Raw genomic sequence first — 16,954 nt, forward strand, 5'->3', positions numbered from 1 at the left:
TACATCCCCAATCATATCCTCTCGGTGGCCCCTGTAGTCAAGCAGTTGCCTTTCTTCGGTGTTTTTGTTCCCACCGTTTGTCCTCTGCTTGTGGATAGTGTTTTTTCTCATAGATCCCTGCAAGTTGTTCAGGGACATTGCATTGACACTATTGACACTATTGACACTTGGGGAAGTCCATTATGTTCGATTGTACCACAGTGTATCAGTCTCTGTGTACAGTGTTTTCCTGGTTCTGCTCCTTTCGCTCTGCATCACTTCCTGGAGGTTGTTCCAGTCTCCATGGAATTCCTCCACTTTATTATTCCTTTTAGCACAATAGTATTCCATCACCAACATATACCACAGTTTGTTCAGCCATTCCCCAATTGAAGGGCATCCCCTCATTTTCCAGTTTTTTGCCACCACAAAGAGTGCAGCTATGAATATTCTTGTACAAGTCTTTTTCCTTATTATCTCTTTGGGGTACAGACCCAGCAGTGCTATGGCTGGATCAAAGGGTAGATATTCTTTTGTCGCCCTTTGGGCATAGTTCCAAACTGCCCTCCAGAATGGCTGGATCAATTCACAACTCCACCAGCAGTGAATGAGTGTCCCTACTTTGCCACATCCCCTCCAACATTCATTACTTTCCATAGCTGTCATGTTAGCCAATCTGCTTGGTGTGAGGTGGTACCTCAGAGTTGTTTTGATTTGCATCTCTCTGATTATAAGAGATTTAGAACACTTTTTCATGTGCTTATTAATAGTTTTGATTTCTTTAACTGAAAACTGCCTGTTCATGTCCCTTGCCCATTTATCAATTGGAGAGTGGCTTGATTTTTTGTACAATTGATTTAGCTCTTTGTAAATTTGAGTAATTAAACCTTTGTCAGAGGTTTTTAATGAAGATTGTTTCCCAATTTGTTGCTTCCCTTTTGATTTTAGTTACATTGGTTTTGTTTGTACAAAACCTTTTTAATTTGTTGTAATCAAAATTATTTATTTTACATTTTGTGACTCTTTCTAAGTCATGCTTGGTTTTAAAATCTTTCCCTTCAAAGGTCTGACATGTATACTATTCTGTGTTTACATAATTTACTTATTGTTTTCTTCTTTACATTCAAGTCGTTCACCCATTCTGAGTTTATCTTGGTGTAGGGTGTGAGTTGTTGATCCAAACCTAATCTCTCCCACACTGTCTTCCAATTTTCCCAGTAGCTTTTATCAAATAGTGGATTTTTGTCCCCAAAGCTGGGGTCTTTGGGTTTGTCATAGACTGTTTTGCTGAGGTCACTTACCCCAAGTCTATTCCACTCCTTTCTGTCTCTTAGCCAGTACCAAGTTGCTTTGATGACCACTGCTTTATAATATAGTTTGAGATTTGGAACTGCAAGGCCACCTTCCTTTGTAATTTTTTTTTTCATTATTTACCTGGATATCCTTGATCTTTTGTTCTTCCAAATGAACTTTGTTACTTTTCTTCTAGTTCAGTAAAAAAGTTTTTTGGAAGTTCAATGGGTATGGCACTAAATAGATAAGTTTGGGTAGAATGGTCATTTTTATTATATTAGCTTGTCCTACCCATGAGCAGTTAGTTTTTCCAATTCCTCAAATCTAGTTTTAGTTGTGTGGAAAGTATTTTGTAGTTGTGTTTGTCTTGGCAGATAGATTCCTAAGTATTTTATATTGTTCAAGGTGATTTTGAATGGAATTTCTCTTTCTAATTCCTGCTGCTGAGATGTTAAATAATAACAGTGTAACGGGCATCTTTGTTTCACTCCTGATCTTATTGGGAAGGCTTCTAGTTTATTCCCATTGCAGATGATGTTTGCTGATGGTTTTAGATAGATACTGTTTATTATTTTTAGGAAAGATCCTTCTACTCCTATACCTTCTAGTGTTTTCAATAGGAATGGGTGTCCCAGGGTCAGCTTAAAAAAAAATCTGCTTGAAAACTAGGTGTGGGTGGGGCTGAAATAACATAGTTTCTCCATGCTGGAAAAAAAAAAACCCTAAAAAAATGCTGGGACAGGCTAGAAGCCCACCCTGGGTGGAGGAAGGGGGTTTGAAAGGATTGCGGCTATCTCACCCTCTGCACAGAGACTCGAATCAGATATAGTAATGGGAGGTGGTGGCGCAGTGGAGCAGCACAGTGGACAGGTGCACATGCGGGTGGCAGGAACAGTGGGGCTGGGAGGCAGGAAGCAGGAAAATAAGATGGCAGCAGTAATAACAGCAGGCAAGAGCAATGGCTCAAGCAGATAGCGGGGAAAACAGGCAGGTGGGCAGGAGCACAGGGAGACCTGGCCACAGGGCGCTTGTGATGGGTGGAGACCTGGTAAACAAGGCTATGTGCTCAAAAATTTTGAGAATTCATATTCTGAAGTGGTCATCCATAAATGTGGGTTTTTAAATGAATATACATTAACTAAGTGTTATATTTTATAAAGTTTTATTAATAAGAACTAAAGTAAAAGAACTACCTGAACCCAGCCTGGTCGAGAGTAAAAGAGAAAGAGGGAGGAGCTACAAAACTTACAAAACAATGTGATCCCACAAATGTGGAGGCGCAGGAGAGATTAAAGGGAATTTTGGGAAATACTAAGGGACTTCTGGGAGATAAAAGTCCAAAGGCTCAAAATCTCCATTTATACAGCAGTAAAATGACAAACCCTTTTCCGGAAGCAGTGATAGTGTAATTGATTACATTTCCCAGATCAAGAGATAGAAAAAGGTTGGGAGGAAAGTACATTTGCAGGTACAGAATGGAAAATGTCTGGTATGAAAAAGCATATTTGGGTCCTCTTGATGTAAGAGGTTCTTACTAGTCAGGAAAACTTAAGAACTCTCTCATTTAATTGTAGCCTCCCCACTCCCAGGCTACTCCTGTAAACTTGTAGTCAAGCCAAACTTGGGTCCTCAGAGATGCAACTGTTACCTCAAGTTCTATGGGTAATCTTTAGGAGATATATTACCTAACATGGTAGCTAATGAGTCCCCACTCTTAAACTTCTTTTTTAATAATCATCCAGTGGTCTTGGCCCTTTTAGCAAAAGCACTTAATTAAATGCATAATAAGAGTAATAGCTAAAAACATTTATCTGAAATTCTCAAGCTCTCTATATCATATGGACTCAGAATCCATGGTTTGAGAGAGTGGGCCCAAAGTATGGGCCATGTGTGTTAGGAGACTCTTTCTGAAGGGTCCTTTACAATTCATCATGAAGTATGACATTGGTAATGGATAAGTCCCTCACCTGACAGTCCAAGATGACTCTGTAAAAGGTATGACATCTCTTCAGAATTTGTTGATAGATGAAACTACTAGCCTCAATTTGATGGGAATCTATAGTCTCTATACTATTTTCAGCCTCCATTTTGGTTGAAAATAGGCTCTTATAGCTAAGTGTTACTTGACATGGCCATTGTATTCCCAGAAACTCGGGCAACTGTGAAATTCCTTTGCTCCCTTACATCCTCGTGACTCTTAGCCTAAAACATCTGATGACCCTCATAGGACTCTGAGATGATTGTCCTCCTTTGATCCTCTTTTTGTTTTAAGATGGACAGAGATGCACTCTAGGCTGCACCTCGATTCTATTAGGCTACATCTCAGACATCTGTCTGTTCCCTAAAACTAAGGAATCTTTATGAGGGTCATTCCCTATGTCTCCAGGTAGACCCCAGTCAGATGACCACACCACACCACCAAATGCCTGAGTGACTACCACTCTAGAGTCACGTCCACACTATGACACAGCATTTGTTGCAAGAGTATAAAATCCTCAGAATTGATGGGTTCTGGGAGCATCCTTCCATCTTGCTGTTCCACTTTGCTATCCTCCTGGCCATTCTCAACATTATTCTCTAAATTAATACATTTCTCTTTTTATTTTTAAGCTACGTTTTGGAGTCTTGCATTCTTGCAAAAGGTATCCTTCCTGAACCCCAGGAGTGTACCTCTTCACCCCACAACACTACTGACCTTTTTCAGAAAGGGAAGAGATTTTTACCCTGAGATTAGCATCTCCAGGGTTCTTCCTTAGATCTTTGATTCTGAGGTTTTCCACCTCTTAGGCAGAAAGTGGGAAAGTTATAGCTCATCCTTATGATCTTTTCACATAGTTGAATTACTCAGTCATCTTTTAGTGGTGTGGAATAACTCGGATACCTTGGCTTTGTCTTGGGCTTTAAATTTTACAACTTGCCTAGAGCTATATCTTTACATTGGATAAGGGACTGTGAGGCCTCATGGTTAGTAGCCAAGCTTCCCTTTCACTGTGGTACCATGACTCCATGTCCATTATTCTTTCTAAGATTTGATGTATGTATTTCATTGAGGGTACATATGTGTACTCTTGTGTAAATTCTTAATATTTTCCCTCAGTTGGATTAAGCTTAGGCAAAGAGGAAATAGAATTATCACCTTTCTGTAGATGAAAGAATGGTTTATTTAGACAATTTTGGAGAATCAACTAAAAAAGTGAAATAACAACTTTAGCAGAGCTGCAAAATTCAAACTTAAACCAACACAAATTATCTATGTGATGTATATTACCAACAATATCCATCAGGAAGAGCTAGAAATAGAAATTCTACTTAAAATAACCACATATAGTATAAAATATTTAGGAGTCCACCCACCAAGAAACACATACAAACTGTATCGTTCAGTCTTTAAATATTTATTAAGCTCTTACTATGAGTCAGGCACTGTGCTGTGATGTGGAAATACAAAGTAAGGAGCCCCCAGACTAATGAAGGAGATAACATGTAAACAGTGGTATACAGACAAATTATATACAGGAGAAATTGAAATAACTAAGAGGGAAAGTACCACAGTTGAAAGAGATTAAGAACGACTTCATGGAGAATCCAAGCTTTTAGCTGGAACTTAAAGGAAACCAGAGTAGCCAGGAGTTAGAGATGAGGAAGGCGAATATCCCATGCATGGGAGACATCCATTGAAAAGTGTATAACTGTGAAATGGAGTTTTGTTCAAGAGATAGCAAGGAGGGAGTGTCATTGGATCACAGATGATGGGGAGCAGCAGAGGGTGGAAAGGAAAGGTATAAAAAAACTGGAAAAGTAGGAAATGCAACTGAGGCTTGGATTTTATAGTTGGTCCTGGAGATGATAGGGAATCAGCAATTTATTGAGCAGAGGGCCAGAACTGTGATTTAGGAAGATCACTTTGACAGAGGAATAGAGGATAAACTAGAGAGGAGAGAGGCTTGTGGCAGGGAGACTAACCAGTAGAATATTATGATATGATAGAGTAATGTTATATAGAATTATAGAAATGTAATATTCTGATATGATGAGAGCCTACACCAGGATGGTGACAGTGTCAGAAGAGAGAGGGGAGCATACGCAGGAGATGTTACAAAGGTAAAGTTGACAGTTTTTGACCACTAGTTGGATATGGGGACAGTGGTGAGAGAATGTGAAGAATTGGGGAACCTATGTATCAAGCCTTGGGGGATTGTGAGGACAGTGGCATAATTACAAAAAAATCTACATAAAACAGATCTAAATACTTGGAGAAATATTAATTAATCATTGGTAGATTAATAAAATAAAAAAGGCTCCATAGTTAATTTACTTATTCAGTGCCACACAAATGAACTACCTAAGAATTTATAGAACTAGAAAAAAAATTCATCTGGAAGAACAACAAGTCAAGAATAACAAGGAAATTCATATTTTAAAATGGTTAGGAGGAAGGTATAGTAGTACCAGATCGCAAACTACAGCCTTAATTGGTAAAAACAATTTGGCACTAGTTAAGAAGCAGAGCATTTGGTCAGTAGAACAGATGAGGTACAAAATATATAGAAGTGAACAAGCACAGTAGCCTAGTGTTTGATAAAAACAAAAGCTCCATGCTATTAGAATAAGCACTAATTACTCAACAAAACCTAGCAGAAATTGGGCATTAACCAACTTCTCACACTATATTCCAAGAGAAACTGCAGTGGTTACATGATTTAGCAGATAGTGACATTGGTCATATTAGAAGAGCATGGAAGGAGTTATCTGTCAAATCTATGGATGGGGAAGAGTTCATTACAGAATGAGAGATAGAAAGGTTCACAGGAAATATGATGGACAAGTTCATTTCATAACATTTTTACAGTTTTATACAAACAAAGCCAGTGCAAACTAGAATAGAAGTGGGAAGCTAGAAGGAAAAAAATCTTTGAAGCAAGTTTCCCTGATAAAGGTCTTAGTTCTGAGATAAACAAGGAATTGGTTCAAATTTATAAGGATAAAAGCAATTCCCCAATTAATAAATGGAATAAGGATATGAACAGGAAGTTTGGTTTGGTTTTTTTTTTAAACCCTTACCTTCCATCTTAGAATCAATACTGTGCATTGGTAGAAGAGTGATAAGGGCTAGGCAATGGGGGTAAAATGACTTGCCTAGCATCATGTAGCTAGGAAGTGTCTGAGGTCAGATTTGAACCTAGGACCTGGCTCTTAATCCACTGAGCTAATCCAACTAGCTGTTCCCTGAACAGGAAGTTTTCAGAAAAAGAAATCCAAGTTATCAATAAGCATATGGGAAAATGTTTCAAGTCAATAATAATGCAATTTCTTTAAAATTATGGTTTTTTCATTTTAATTTTTTTGTTGAATTTTTCATTTATTGCATCATCATAGTGTCTTATGTATCCCTTTTAGAGAGCCATCCCATCTAACAAATAGTATTTTTTAGAGAGGAAAAAGGCACAACTAATTATATACACTGAAAAAAAGTGCATTGTGTAATAGTTGTGTACCTTCTACCTCTACAAAGGGGTAGGCTATGGATCTCTTGGAGAAATGCACATTGAAAAACTCTCAGGTACCACTTCACACCCATCAGATAGGCACAAATGATAAAAAAAAAAGGAAAATGCAAAATGTTGGAAGGACTGTGGGAAAACAAGTACCTTAATACATTGTTGGTAGAACTGTGACCTGGTCCAGTTATCCTGAAAAGCAGTTTTAAAATATTCCCCAAAAATTATTAAACTGTATATACTCTTCAAACCAGCAATACTGCTGCTAGGTTTGTTTAGAAATAAATACCACCATAGAGATAAAAGACAGGAAAAGGATCCACATGTATAAAAATATTCATAGCATCTCTTTTCTCAGCAACAAAGTATTAGAAACTCAGGAGTATCTATCAGTTGAGGAATGACCATTTGAGAGAATTATGGAATATATTGTGCTCTAGGAAATTATGGAAATAGATTCAGAGAAAGATGAGAATTCTTTTATGAACTGATGCAAAGTTAAATGAATATGGCCTAGGTGGGATTTTTTTCCCCTTTAACTATATATGTTTATAATCGTTTTTGTTTTTCCTTATGGGGAGAGTAAAGGACGAGGCATGAGGAAGAGAATGTGGACTTGAAAATAAAACTGAATTTGAAAATATCTATTTCGGTGATTATGTTAAAAATAAAGTAGCATTAATTTTGTTACTCTATTAATGTTAAATCATGTCACAAAGTGGTATGCTATTATTTTCCAATATGGATAAAATGGTAGTTTAAACTACTAATGTGGATTATAAGCCTGAAGTAAAGATTTTTTTTTTAATTCAGAGAAGAAAAGCTACTTTGTTGGTTATAGCCAGTGACTGAAAGTCAGGCATCTTGGCTCTGTTCCGAGCTCTGCCACTGACTCACTGTGTGTTTTTTGGCAAGTGTTGTAATTTCTCCTCTCTGAAACAAGTTCTTGTGTCTCCATTTTTCTGTTTGCCAAGTTAGGGCAATAATATTGTACTGACCTCATCAGGAGAGTTATGTAAAGGCTGCCTACTTTGGAATTTTCCTAATGAAAATTGTGTGTGTGTGTGTGTGTGTGTGTGTGTGTGTGTGTGTGTGTGTGTGTGTGTGTGTGTGTGTGTGTGTGTGGTAAGTATACTAACGCATTGATCAGTATGTAATGAGACAAATCTCACACTACTATTCTATTATTCTAAATTCTAAATGAACTTAGCTTGCTAAATCTTAATTCATAGTGACATCGAAGAATACACTTTAAAGATATGAACATTTATTAATTTCTTTTAGTGTCAGAAAAAAGAAGAATTCATTGAACGGATCCAAGGTTTAGATTTTGACACAAAAGCAGCAATTGCCGCACATATTCAAGAGGTAATTGGTTTAGTTTAATATTTTTCAGTTGGTTTATTTTGTTGAATGACTATCATTTGTTTTAACTTGTAGTTTATAAAATCTCCTTGACTTTTGGGGAAAATCATCCTGAAAGAGAAAAGGAAAGAATGTATACTTATGAAGACCATGAGAAAATAATTTCCTCACAGAAACATTAATCATACTGGAGCTCTTCCGATGTTAAGAACCTCATGGCAATTGAAGGATAAGTAATATATGTGGCATATGCTTGAATCATACTTCCTTCTTCAGGGTTTTTTCCCAACTTTATTTTTAATATCCAATTACCGCTTTTATGATACAAATTCAAAGTTAAATATTTACCATGGCATCAGTGATTATTGAAAATGTTATGTAAATCATAAAGTTGGAATCGGCAAGAAAACAGAAAAGGAAATATTTACCAATAGAACATATAGCCCTTGTACCCTCTAATATTTACCTTTGATGATAATATTATTCTTTAAATCCTTACTTTCTGTGTTAGTAAAAATTCTTAAGGTAGAAGGGCAAGAGCAAGGCAAACTGAATTAAGTGATTTGCCCAGTGTCACATAGCTATGATGTTTCTGAGGCCAAATTTGAACCCAAGGCCTTTCAACCCCAGGCTTATTTGAGCCACCTAACTTTCCCAGTGATACTGTTTTTTATAAGAGTTCTGGGTTCTGTGAATTTTATAATTAATGAAGAAAATTAATTATTAAAGAAATTGATCAATATTATGAGAGGTGCATTGATTAATCAATACATTAATTAATACTTTTAACATCTACAGTAAAATACAATATTTACTATGCATACAGTAAACTACTATAAACATAATAAGAGAGGACTATGGTGCAGTTAAAAACAGTTTGAATAGCATAATGAAACTTCCAAGATGATAATGTTCCCAGCACTTCCAAAATTGAGTCATCATGATAAAGTGTGAGGTTACAGGTATACTTGTGAATAATTTACAAATACTTTTAGGAAGTCAGTTTCAATAAATCCATTATGTACTTTTCATATTACACTGAAACCTCGTAGAATAATGCCATGTAGTTCACAAATTGAAATGAATGATGTTAAAAGCATTTTTATGTTGATTTATATGATTTTAATAAGAATTATGACTTCTCTTTTTTAATATTCTTTGAAATAATACAAACACTGATGTTATTACTGATTATAACTTTGAATTATAGGCCTTTTTCACTACTTTCCATTTTACCACTCAGTTTATCTAACAGTTTTCTTTCACAGCTTAACTTCTTGTTGCCTTTATCCAGTAATTTAGTAATTTCCATTAATATCTAAATATATGAAAGTACAACCATAAACAGTATAGCTGTAAAGTATCTCCTGTGTATGTCCATTCTAAGTTATTTGTTCACACAAATCCCTAATGCCATTCAGTGTTTGCTTCTTAAAAAACAAACAAACAAAAAAAAACCCTTACCTTCCCTCTTAGATTTGATACTAAGTATCTATTCTAGGGCAATTTGGAGTTAATTGACTTGCCCACAGACACACAGTGAGGGAGTGTCTGAGACCAAATTTGAACCCAGGACCTCTTATCTCCAAACCTGGCTCCACAAGCCACCTACCTGCCCCCAAAATACTTACTTTAAGTGTACTTATTCCATGCTCACTTTTAACTCAAATCAAATTTTTTAGGCTTTAAGCTGAATGACTTTTCAACTCTAAGGTGTATCTTTTTATATTTATTTTTACAAGTAAAGATACACACTTAGCAACCTCATGATATCAATGTTAAGACTGTAAATGCTTTTAACATAAAAATAGCATTCTAATAGCGTTTATCTGATTGCCAATATGTTCATCAGTGCTATTTTTTTAACTTTCCTGTATCTTATAATTTCAGCATAGTTAATGAGATTATTGATTTATTCCTTCAAAGTACTACTTTTCCACTGCTGTTTTAAAATTTTTTGCCATAATTTTACCTTAATTCCTGACTGATATTTTATATGATATAGCATCTACATTTTTATAATTTAAAATACACATTCAATCTTGACACTTAACCTCATAATGAATAATTTGAGCAGTGCTGCTTGTAAAAGACGAGGGGTGATTATATTCTGAAAATACTGGAGTGCATCCTAAAATTCTGAGATATCATCTTATCTTAAATCTACCATTGGTACTTAACAAGAAAACAGGTTACACAAATGTGCTCTGAACTTGAATCAGCTTATTAAAGATGAGACAGTTTTTCAAAGATTCTGCCAGTTCCTGGTCTACTACTTAATGATGACTAAGTATGAAAGCAGCTACTAAATTTCTCATTCATGTGATAATATGCTGCATTTGTATATAAAATTGATAGTTAAAATAAGTATAAGTTTTCTAGACAATGTAAACATCATGTATTCCTTCATGATGATGTTGCTTTATGAACTATCAAAAGGAAAGATGGTAAATTTGGCTGTTAAAACATCAGATCATCAGGTCTTATTGATCTTCAATCTTTGATACCTTCTATTTTCGTTTAGCCAAATTGAAAACCAATTGATATTTTGGATTTTGATGAAACCTTAATTTAAAAACTGTAAGTGATGAGAAACAACATGGTATAGTGGATAGAGTGCTAGCCTCTGATTCAGAGAAATCCGTTTTTTTTTTAATATCCTCTTTGATACACCGGTTTTGTGACCCTGATATACATGAAATGAATTAAAAAAGCACTAAGTACTCCCCTATGTGCAAAGCATTTTGCTAAGTGTGCTGGATTTTGAATTCATAAATAGGCAAGACAGCCTCTATTCTCAAGTTAGTGCCCCCTTTTAATTACTCATGTGGCTTTATAGGACTCCCAAGTTGCAGGGGCCATTGTACATTTCTAGGAGTTTCCTCATCAGGAATTCTTCCTAAATCAAGGAAATAGTTTGATTCACAAAATATGTAATACATCAGCATTTTTTTATTTTAATTTTTATATGCATTGTTTAAGGTTCTTTAATTTCATCATATAAGTGTAGCTTTTCAAATAAAATTATCATTTATCATAACAGATTTGCAACTTTTTAATTTTGAATTTTGTATGATCACTTTATTTTTTAAAACCCTTACCTTCTGTCTTGGAATCAATACTATGTAAATGTACTAGGCGCTAAATATAAAAAATAAAGAAAGAAAAAATTGGACAAACTTCAAATTACTGTGTATTGATTCCAAGGCAGAAGAGTAGTAAAGGCTAAGGAATGGGGGTTAAGTGACTTGCCCAGGGTCACACAGTTGGCAAGTGTCTTGAGGCCAGAATTGAACCTAGGACCTCCTGTCTCTAGTCCTGGCTCTCAATTCACTGAGCTCCCAGCTGCTCCTTTGTGTGATCACTTTAAACAGAGGTATTATCAATATAATTTGTAAAGTAAGTTCTTAGAAATTTTTTTCAAAACATATTCAAGTAAAATTATTTCTTTGTAGTGACCTTCCATACATGCATTTGAAATATATTCAGGTCCACAGATTTGCTGAGTTTATTTTTGTTTGATAATTTAGTTAATAGTCTAGCAAAATTAAATTGATTCTTAGAATTAGCTATTTTGTTGTCAGTTGATACATGGTACATCAGTCTAAATTTGAAATAAATAATTAAATTTGAAGTTTGTCCATTTTTTTCTTTTCTTTATTTTTTATATTTAGTGCCTAGTGCATTTATACATTATTTTCATATTCAAGAGTTTAGCTTAAATGCTACATTTTAAGATTTTTTTTTTTAATTTGCAAAGGTAACGCATAATCAGGAAAATGTATTCGATCTGCAGTGGATGGAAGTGACTGATTTTTCTCAGGAAGATCTTGAGCCGCTGTTGAAAAATATGGCATCACATTTAAAAAGACTTATAGATGAAAGAGATGAACACACAGAGGTATGTATTTTATTTTTTTGTTGCTATTTGTTAAATTTGCTTTTAACTCAAAGGTAAAATAGTTCTAGTAACTAAGTGGTTTTAAAAATAATCTCCTTCTCAAGAACTATTCTTAAAGTATTATATTTCCACTTTAATGTGCCACACTGGAGCCATTCTAGAGCAATATAGTGGTCATAAATAAATTGTAAAATTGTAAAAAAAAATTGTAGCTATTAAATTTTCTTTCCAAAAAAATTCTTATGGTACCTATGTTGTTTTAAAAATCTTATCCTCACAGCTCTGGCTTAATACAGAAGTGTCAGGCTGAAAATATAGTTGATGCAAGTGGGAAAAATTTACATTAGCAGCATAAGGATGTGCCTAAGGTTAATTTTTTGGTTTTATTGTCATATTTAAAAATGGAAAAATAAGGTCGAGGAGAATATCATGTGTTTTGGATAAAATATGTGTAAGAAGATCTCAAATTTCTATTAATAAGTGAAATGTACAGAGAGAAAAAATTATTTGAGGCCAACCTTTCAGCATGAGAGAAAATATAATTAATTCTTTGTGTATGCCATGTGAGGGCATTTGATTATTTTGAAGACCAAAAAAATTCCTGTGGTTGGTAAAAAAAAAACTTTTTAGCAACTGAAACAGACTACTTAGATTGTCATTGATTTGTATAATTATTCTCATAATGTTGGGAGAATTAGGAGAGACCATAAAGGGAAAATTCACATTGCTATTATTGAACATAACAAGTATATATCCCTTCTGGGCAAGTTTACTTTTAAAAGTTCTTTTCTGTTATTTGTAGGCACCAAAAGAAGTGATGTTGTGGGGAAGGAATAAAGGGTAATTTTAGAGCTAAGACCAAATTTGAAAAGTCAGTGCAGTAATAAGAAGGACTAGGAGGAAGACAGAGTCATTGGGGAAATAAGCCTCAAAAATGTTTTATAATTAATTTAATTCTCCCATTTGGTTTGTTTCAATTAATTTCCTAAATTAGGTATTTTTTAAAAATTTATTAAAAAAAAACCCTTACCTTCCATCTTGGAGTCAATATTGTGTATTGGCTCCAAGGCAGAAGAGTGGTAAGGGCTAGGCAATGGGGGTCAAGTGACTTGCCCAGGGTCACACAGCTGGGAAGTGTCTGAGTCCAGATTTGAACCTAGGACCTCCCATCTCTAGGACTGGCTCTCAATCCACTGAGCTATCCAGCTTCCCCCAAATTAGGTATTTTTAAAATTACTTTATTTTCTTGGCTGTCTATTTTTTCCAAGTCCTTCTGTTTTACACATTATTTTTGAAAAATCATACTACATGAGTCCTACTTATAATAATGCATGAATTATTCCTACTATAAAGCTTAAATCATACTTTTGTTTCTTTTTGGCAAGTATACATGTGCAAGCTGGTTTAGATCAATCTTGTGTATGACTTATAATCAAATAGTTAAAATGGAATATATTATGTGTCAAGATGAGGAGAATGTTTGGGGTAAAGTAGTATACTTCAGTATATCCAAATATGGAATTATTATATTTCCCCTAAAATTCCTATCCCTTCTCCTAACTTCCTTATTTCTATTAAAATTTTTTCAGTCAACCAGGCTTACAACCTGAGAGTCATTCTTGATCTTTCTGCCATTATCAACCCATAGTCCTTCAGTTGTAAAATCTTGCCAATTTTACCTCTACAACATCTTTCACATCTATCCCCCTCTCTCCATTCCCACAACCTCTACTCTAATAAAATCAGTGAATCTTTCAGCAACTTATTTTTCTTTCAGGTATTGTGCTAAGTGACAGGGGATACAAAGAAAGGCAAAAAGCCCTTCCTCTCAAGGAAATCATACTCTAGTGGGGAAGTAACATGAAACTATGTACTATGTACTATGTATGTACTAAAAAGATGTATGTACTATGTACTAAAAAGATATGTTATACTATTGGAATATCCTCTTAATTATTCACCCAATTTCCAGTCTTCCTCCTTGTCCATGTCTCCCTCAGCTGCCATGTTGATATATGCCTAGAATACACATTTCTTATCTTATTCAAAAATTCTCAGTGACTTCTTAAAAAAAAACCCCAACAAAATCTCTCTCTGGTATTTTAAGACCTTCATAATCACTTGCCTTTTCAATTTTTTCTTATTACAATCTTTCACACATTCTCAGTTTTAGTCAAACTAGCCTACTAGTTATTCTTACATAACATTTCCTTGCCTCTCTTTGTACCTTTGTACAGATTACCCCATGTTTGTAATTAATGAATGAGTTAAAAATTCAATTTTTTAATGCCTACTTGCTTGTTTTAATGATTCAAATGAATTTGGAAAAGGCAATATGGTCTATAGTAAATAGAAGGCCAGCTTTCAAGTCAGAACCTCTTTATGTGTCAGGCACTGGGAATACAAATATAAACATGAAGATAGACTTTGACTTCAAGGAACTTGCATTTTAATAAAGGGAAGAACAAAGAGATGTGATAGTTAAGGAAGGAAATTTTAGAATGTATTTCCTTTTCACCTCTGCCTCTTGAAATCTTTTACTTCTTTACCAAGTATAGTTCAGGTGCCACAATCTACAGATGGCCTTTTCTGATCTCCTCACTCTCAATGTTAATGTTTCCTACCTCTTAAAATTACACAGTAGTTTTGGTACATGTTCTAGAATTTCTCATAAAATTATGATTTTTTTAACTTATATACTTATACATCCCCTACTAGACTACAAGCTATTTGAGGGTAGAGACTGTTTGATTTTTATACTCATGTCCCCAGCACATAGCACAAATCAGTGCAGGTAAAAGGTAAAAAGTAGATACTTGATGAATACTTATTGAATTAAATCAAATATATTAGTTGTATTCTTTGAGCTCCTACATCAAGTTTCAATGAAAATTTAAAAGCTATTTTATATACATTATTTCTGCATTATTCTTGACATCAAATATATTTTTCTAATTCAAGAGATAGATGTACTATCTTTTTTTTTAATATTTGTATAAATTTAATTGCAAAATGTCCTTAAAGAAATAAAGGACACCTTAATAGAGAAAGGATTAACTAACTATTCAGTGCTTGTGGTTGACATGCCAATATCATAAAAAAGCAGTGATACCAATATTAAATGACTTACTTTGTTATACTAAGCTATGATAAAGTCAAGGAAAAGAATGAAAAAAAGTTATGAATGATTAGGAAAAGGCTTTTACAAACCTCAATCTGTATTAAAAAGCATCTAGCAAAGTGATTGGTTACTAGTTTAAAAATTAGGAAAGTACATTATTAGAGTAGATTAGATATATTAGTATCAGAAATAGGCAATTTCCCGTTTTTTGTGTTTTATTTATTTAGAGTATTTTTCTATGGTCACATGATTCATGATTTTTCCCATCCCTCTTCCTTCCCCCATCCTGGAGCTGACAAGCAATTCCATTGGGTTATACATGTGTCATTGTTCAAAACCTATTTCCATGTTATTCATATTTGCAATAGAGTGATCTTTTAATGCCAGAACCCCTATCATCCCCATCAAATAATGTGATATATTTTTCTTCTGTGTTTCAACTCCCACAATTCTTTCACGGGGTGTGAATTGCTGCTAAGAGAAAGACTTATTACATTCATTTGTTCCACAATGTATGTTCTATGTACAATGTTCTCCTAGTTCTGCTTATTTCATTCCACATCAGTTCATGGAGGTCTTTCCAGTTCACATAGAAATCCTCCAGTTCATCATTCATTCATTCATTCATTCATTCATTCATTCATTCATTCATTCATCATCACATCCCCTCCAACATTTATCACTTTCCTTTGCTGCTATATTGGCCAATCTGCTAGGTGTGAGGTGGTACCTCAGAATTGTTTTGATTTTCATTTTGCTAATCAGTAGGGATTTAGAACAGTTTTTCATGTGATTGATAATTTTGATTTCTTCATCTGAAAACTGCCTATATCCCTTGACCATTTGTCAATTGGGGAATAGCTTGATTTTTGTAAATTTGACTTATTTCCTAATATATTTAGGAAATAAAACCTTTTTCAGAGTTTTGTTATAAATTTTTTCCCCCAGTTTGTAGATGTGCTATCTTGATCATATTCTCCAGTTTTAACTATTCCAAGCTGAGTTGTAGCTAGTTTAATCCAATTTTCTTGAATTTTTTTCCGAGTTTGAATTATCAACAAGTTAAGTAATGAATTGATTTTTAAAATTATATAGGGAATTTCACAGTTATAAAAGTATAAAATCTTAATTTTAAAGCATGTGTTTGACATTTAAAATAATACTTGCTTTCTGTATTTGTTGATCTTTTATCCATTTAGAATGATTATTCTTCAGTCTATACAGTTTCACTAAATGGAAAGGAATTTTAGGTTTAAGTTCTTTTCTTTTTATTTTCCCATTATTAACTCTTGTGAGGTAGGTATATTTTAAATGTATATAAAAAGGTATTTTGTTGTCTTTGAGTTTCATTGGAATGGTACCAATGGGAGCAGCTGAATATATTATTTCTAAAACTTAAATTTAAATCAGTACATTCAAAAGATCTTAGATAAACTTTACTGTATTTTTCTTTGCAGTTGTGCTTTGACAACATAGAATAGGTTCATCAAGGTCTAAATTTGTTCTCTGGGGTCAAGTAATAAAATACACTCTTCTTTAGCAACCAGTGTTATTGGATTAATTCTTTGGAGACTTTATTGGATTCTAGCAATTGCTTTCTTTATTTGGACACCGTTTTTCATTGTTATAAAACAGTTTAACATTTGAATACAAAAATAGGGTAGGAATTAGTTACCACTGGAATAGCGATCATATTTTGCTTTTCAGATAGACTGCATTTTCATACTAGAACATATAATGTTTGTGTGTAGGTAGAATTAATGCACTAGAGATTTCATTGCACCAATTAATGCAGCC

At 34.2% G+C, this 16,954-nt stretch overlaps 1 protein-coding gene across 12 annotated transcripts in view; it reads left to right on the plus strand.

The window, feature by feature from the left end:
• CCDC88A (coiled-coil domain containing 88A) overlaps positions 1-16,954 on the plus strand; it is a 179,504-nt gene that overhangs the window by 64,359 nt on the left and 98,191 nt on the right. For all 12 annotated transcript variants that reach the window (XM_056814003.1, XM_056813995.1, XM_056813999.1 and 9 more), the window contains 2 exons: positions 8,055-8,138; positions 11,896-12,036. In XM_056814003.1, coding sequence (XP_056669981.1) covers positions 8,055-8,138; positions 11,896-12,036 — 225 coding nt within the window. The remainder of the gene's footprint in view (positions 1-8,054; positions 8,139-11,895; positions 12,037-16,954) is intronic.

The sequence above is a fragment of the Monodelphis domestica genome, chromosome 1 (genome assembly GCF_027887165.1).
Source record: "Monodelphis domestica isolate mMonDom1 chromosome 1, mMonDom1.pri, whole genome shotgun sequence".
NCBI lineage: Eukaryota > Metazoa > Chordata > Mammalia > Didelphimorphia > Didelphidae > Monodelphis > Monodelphis domestica.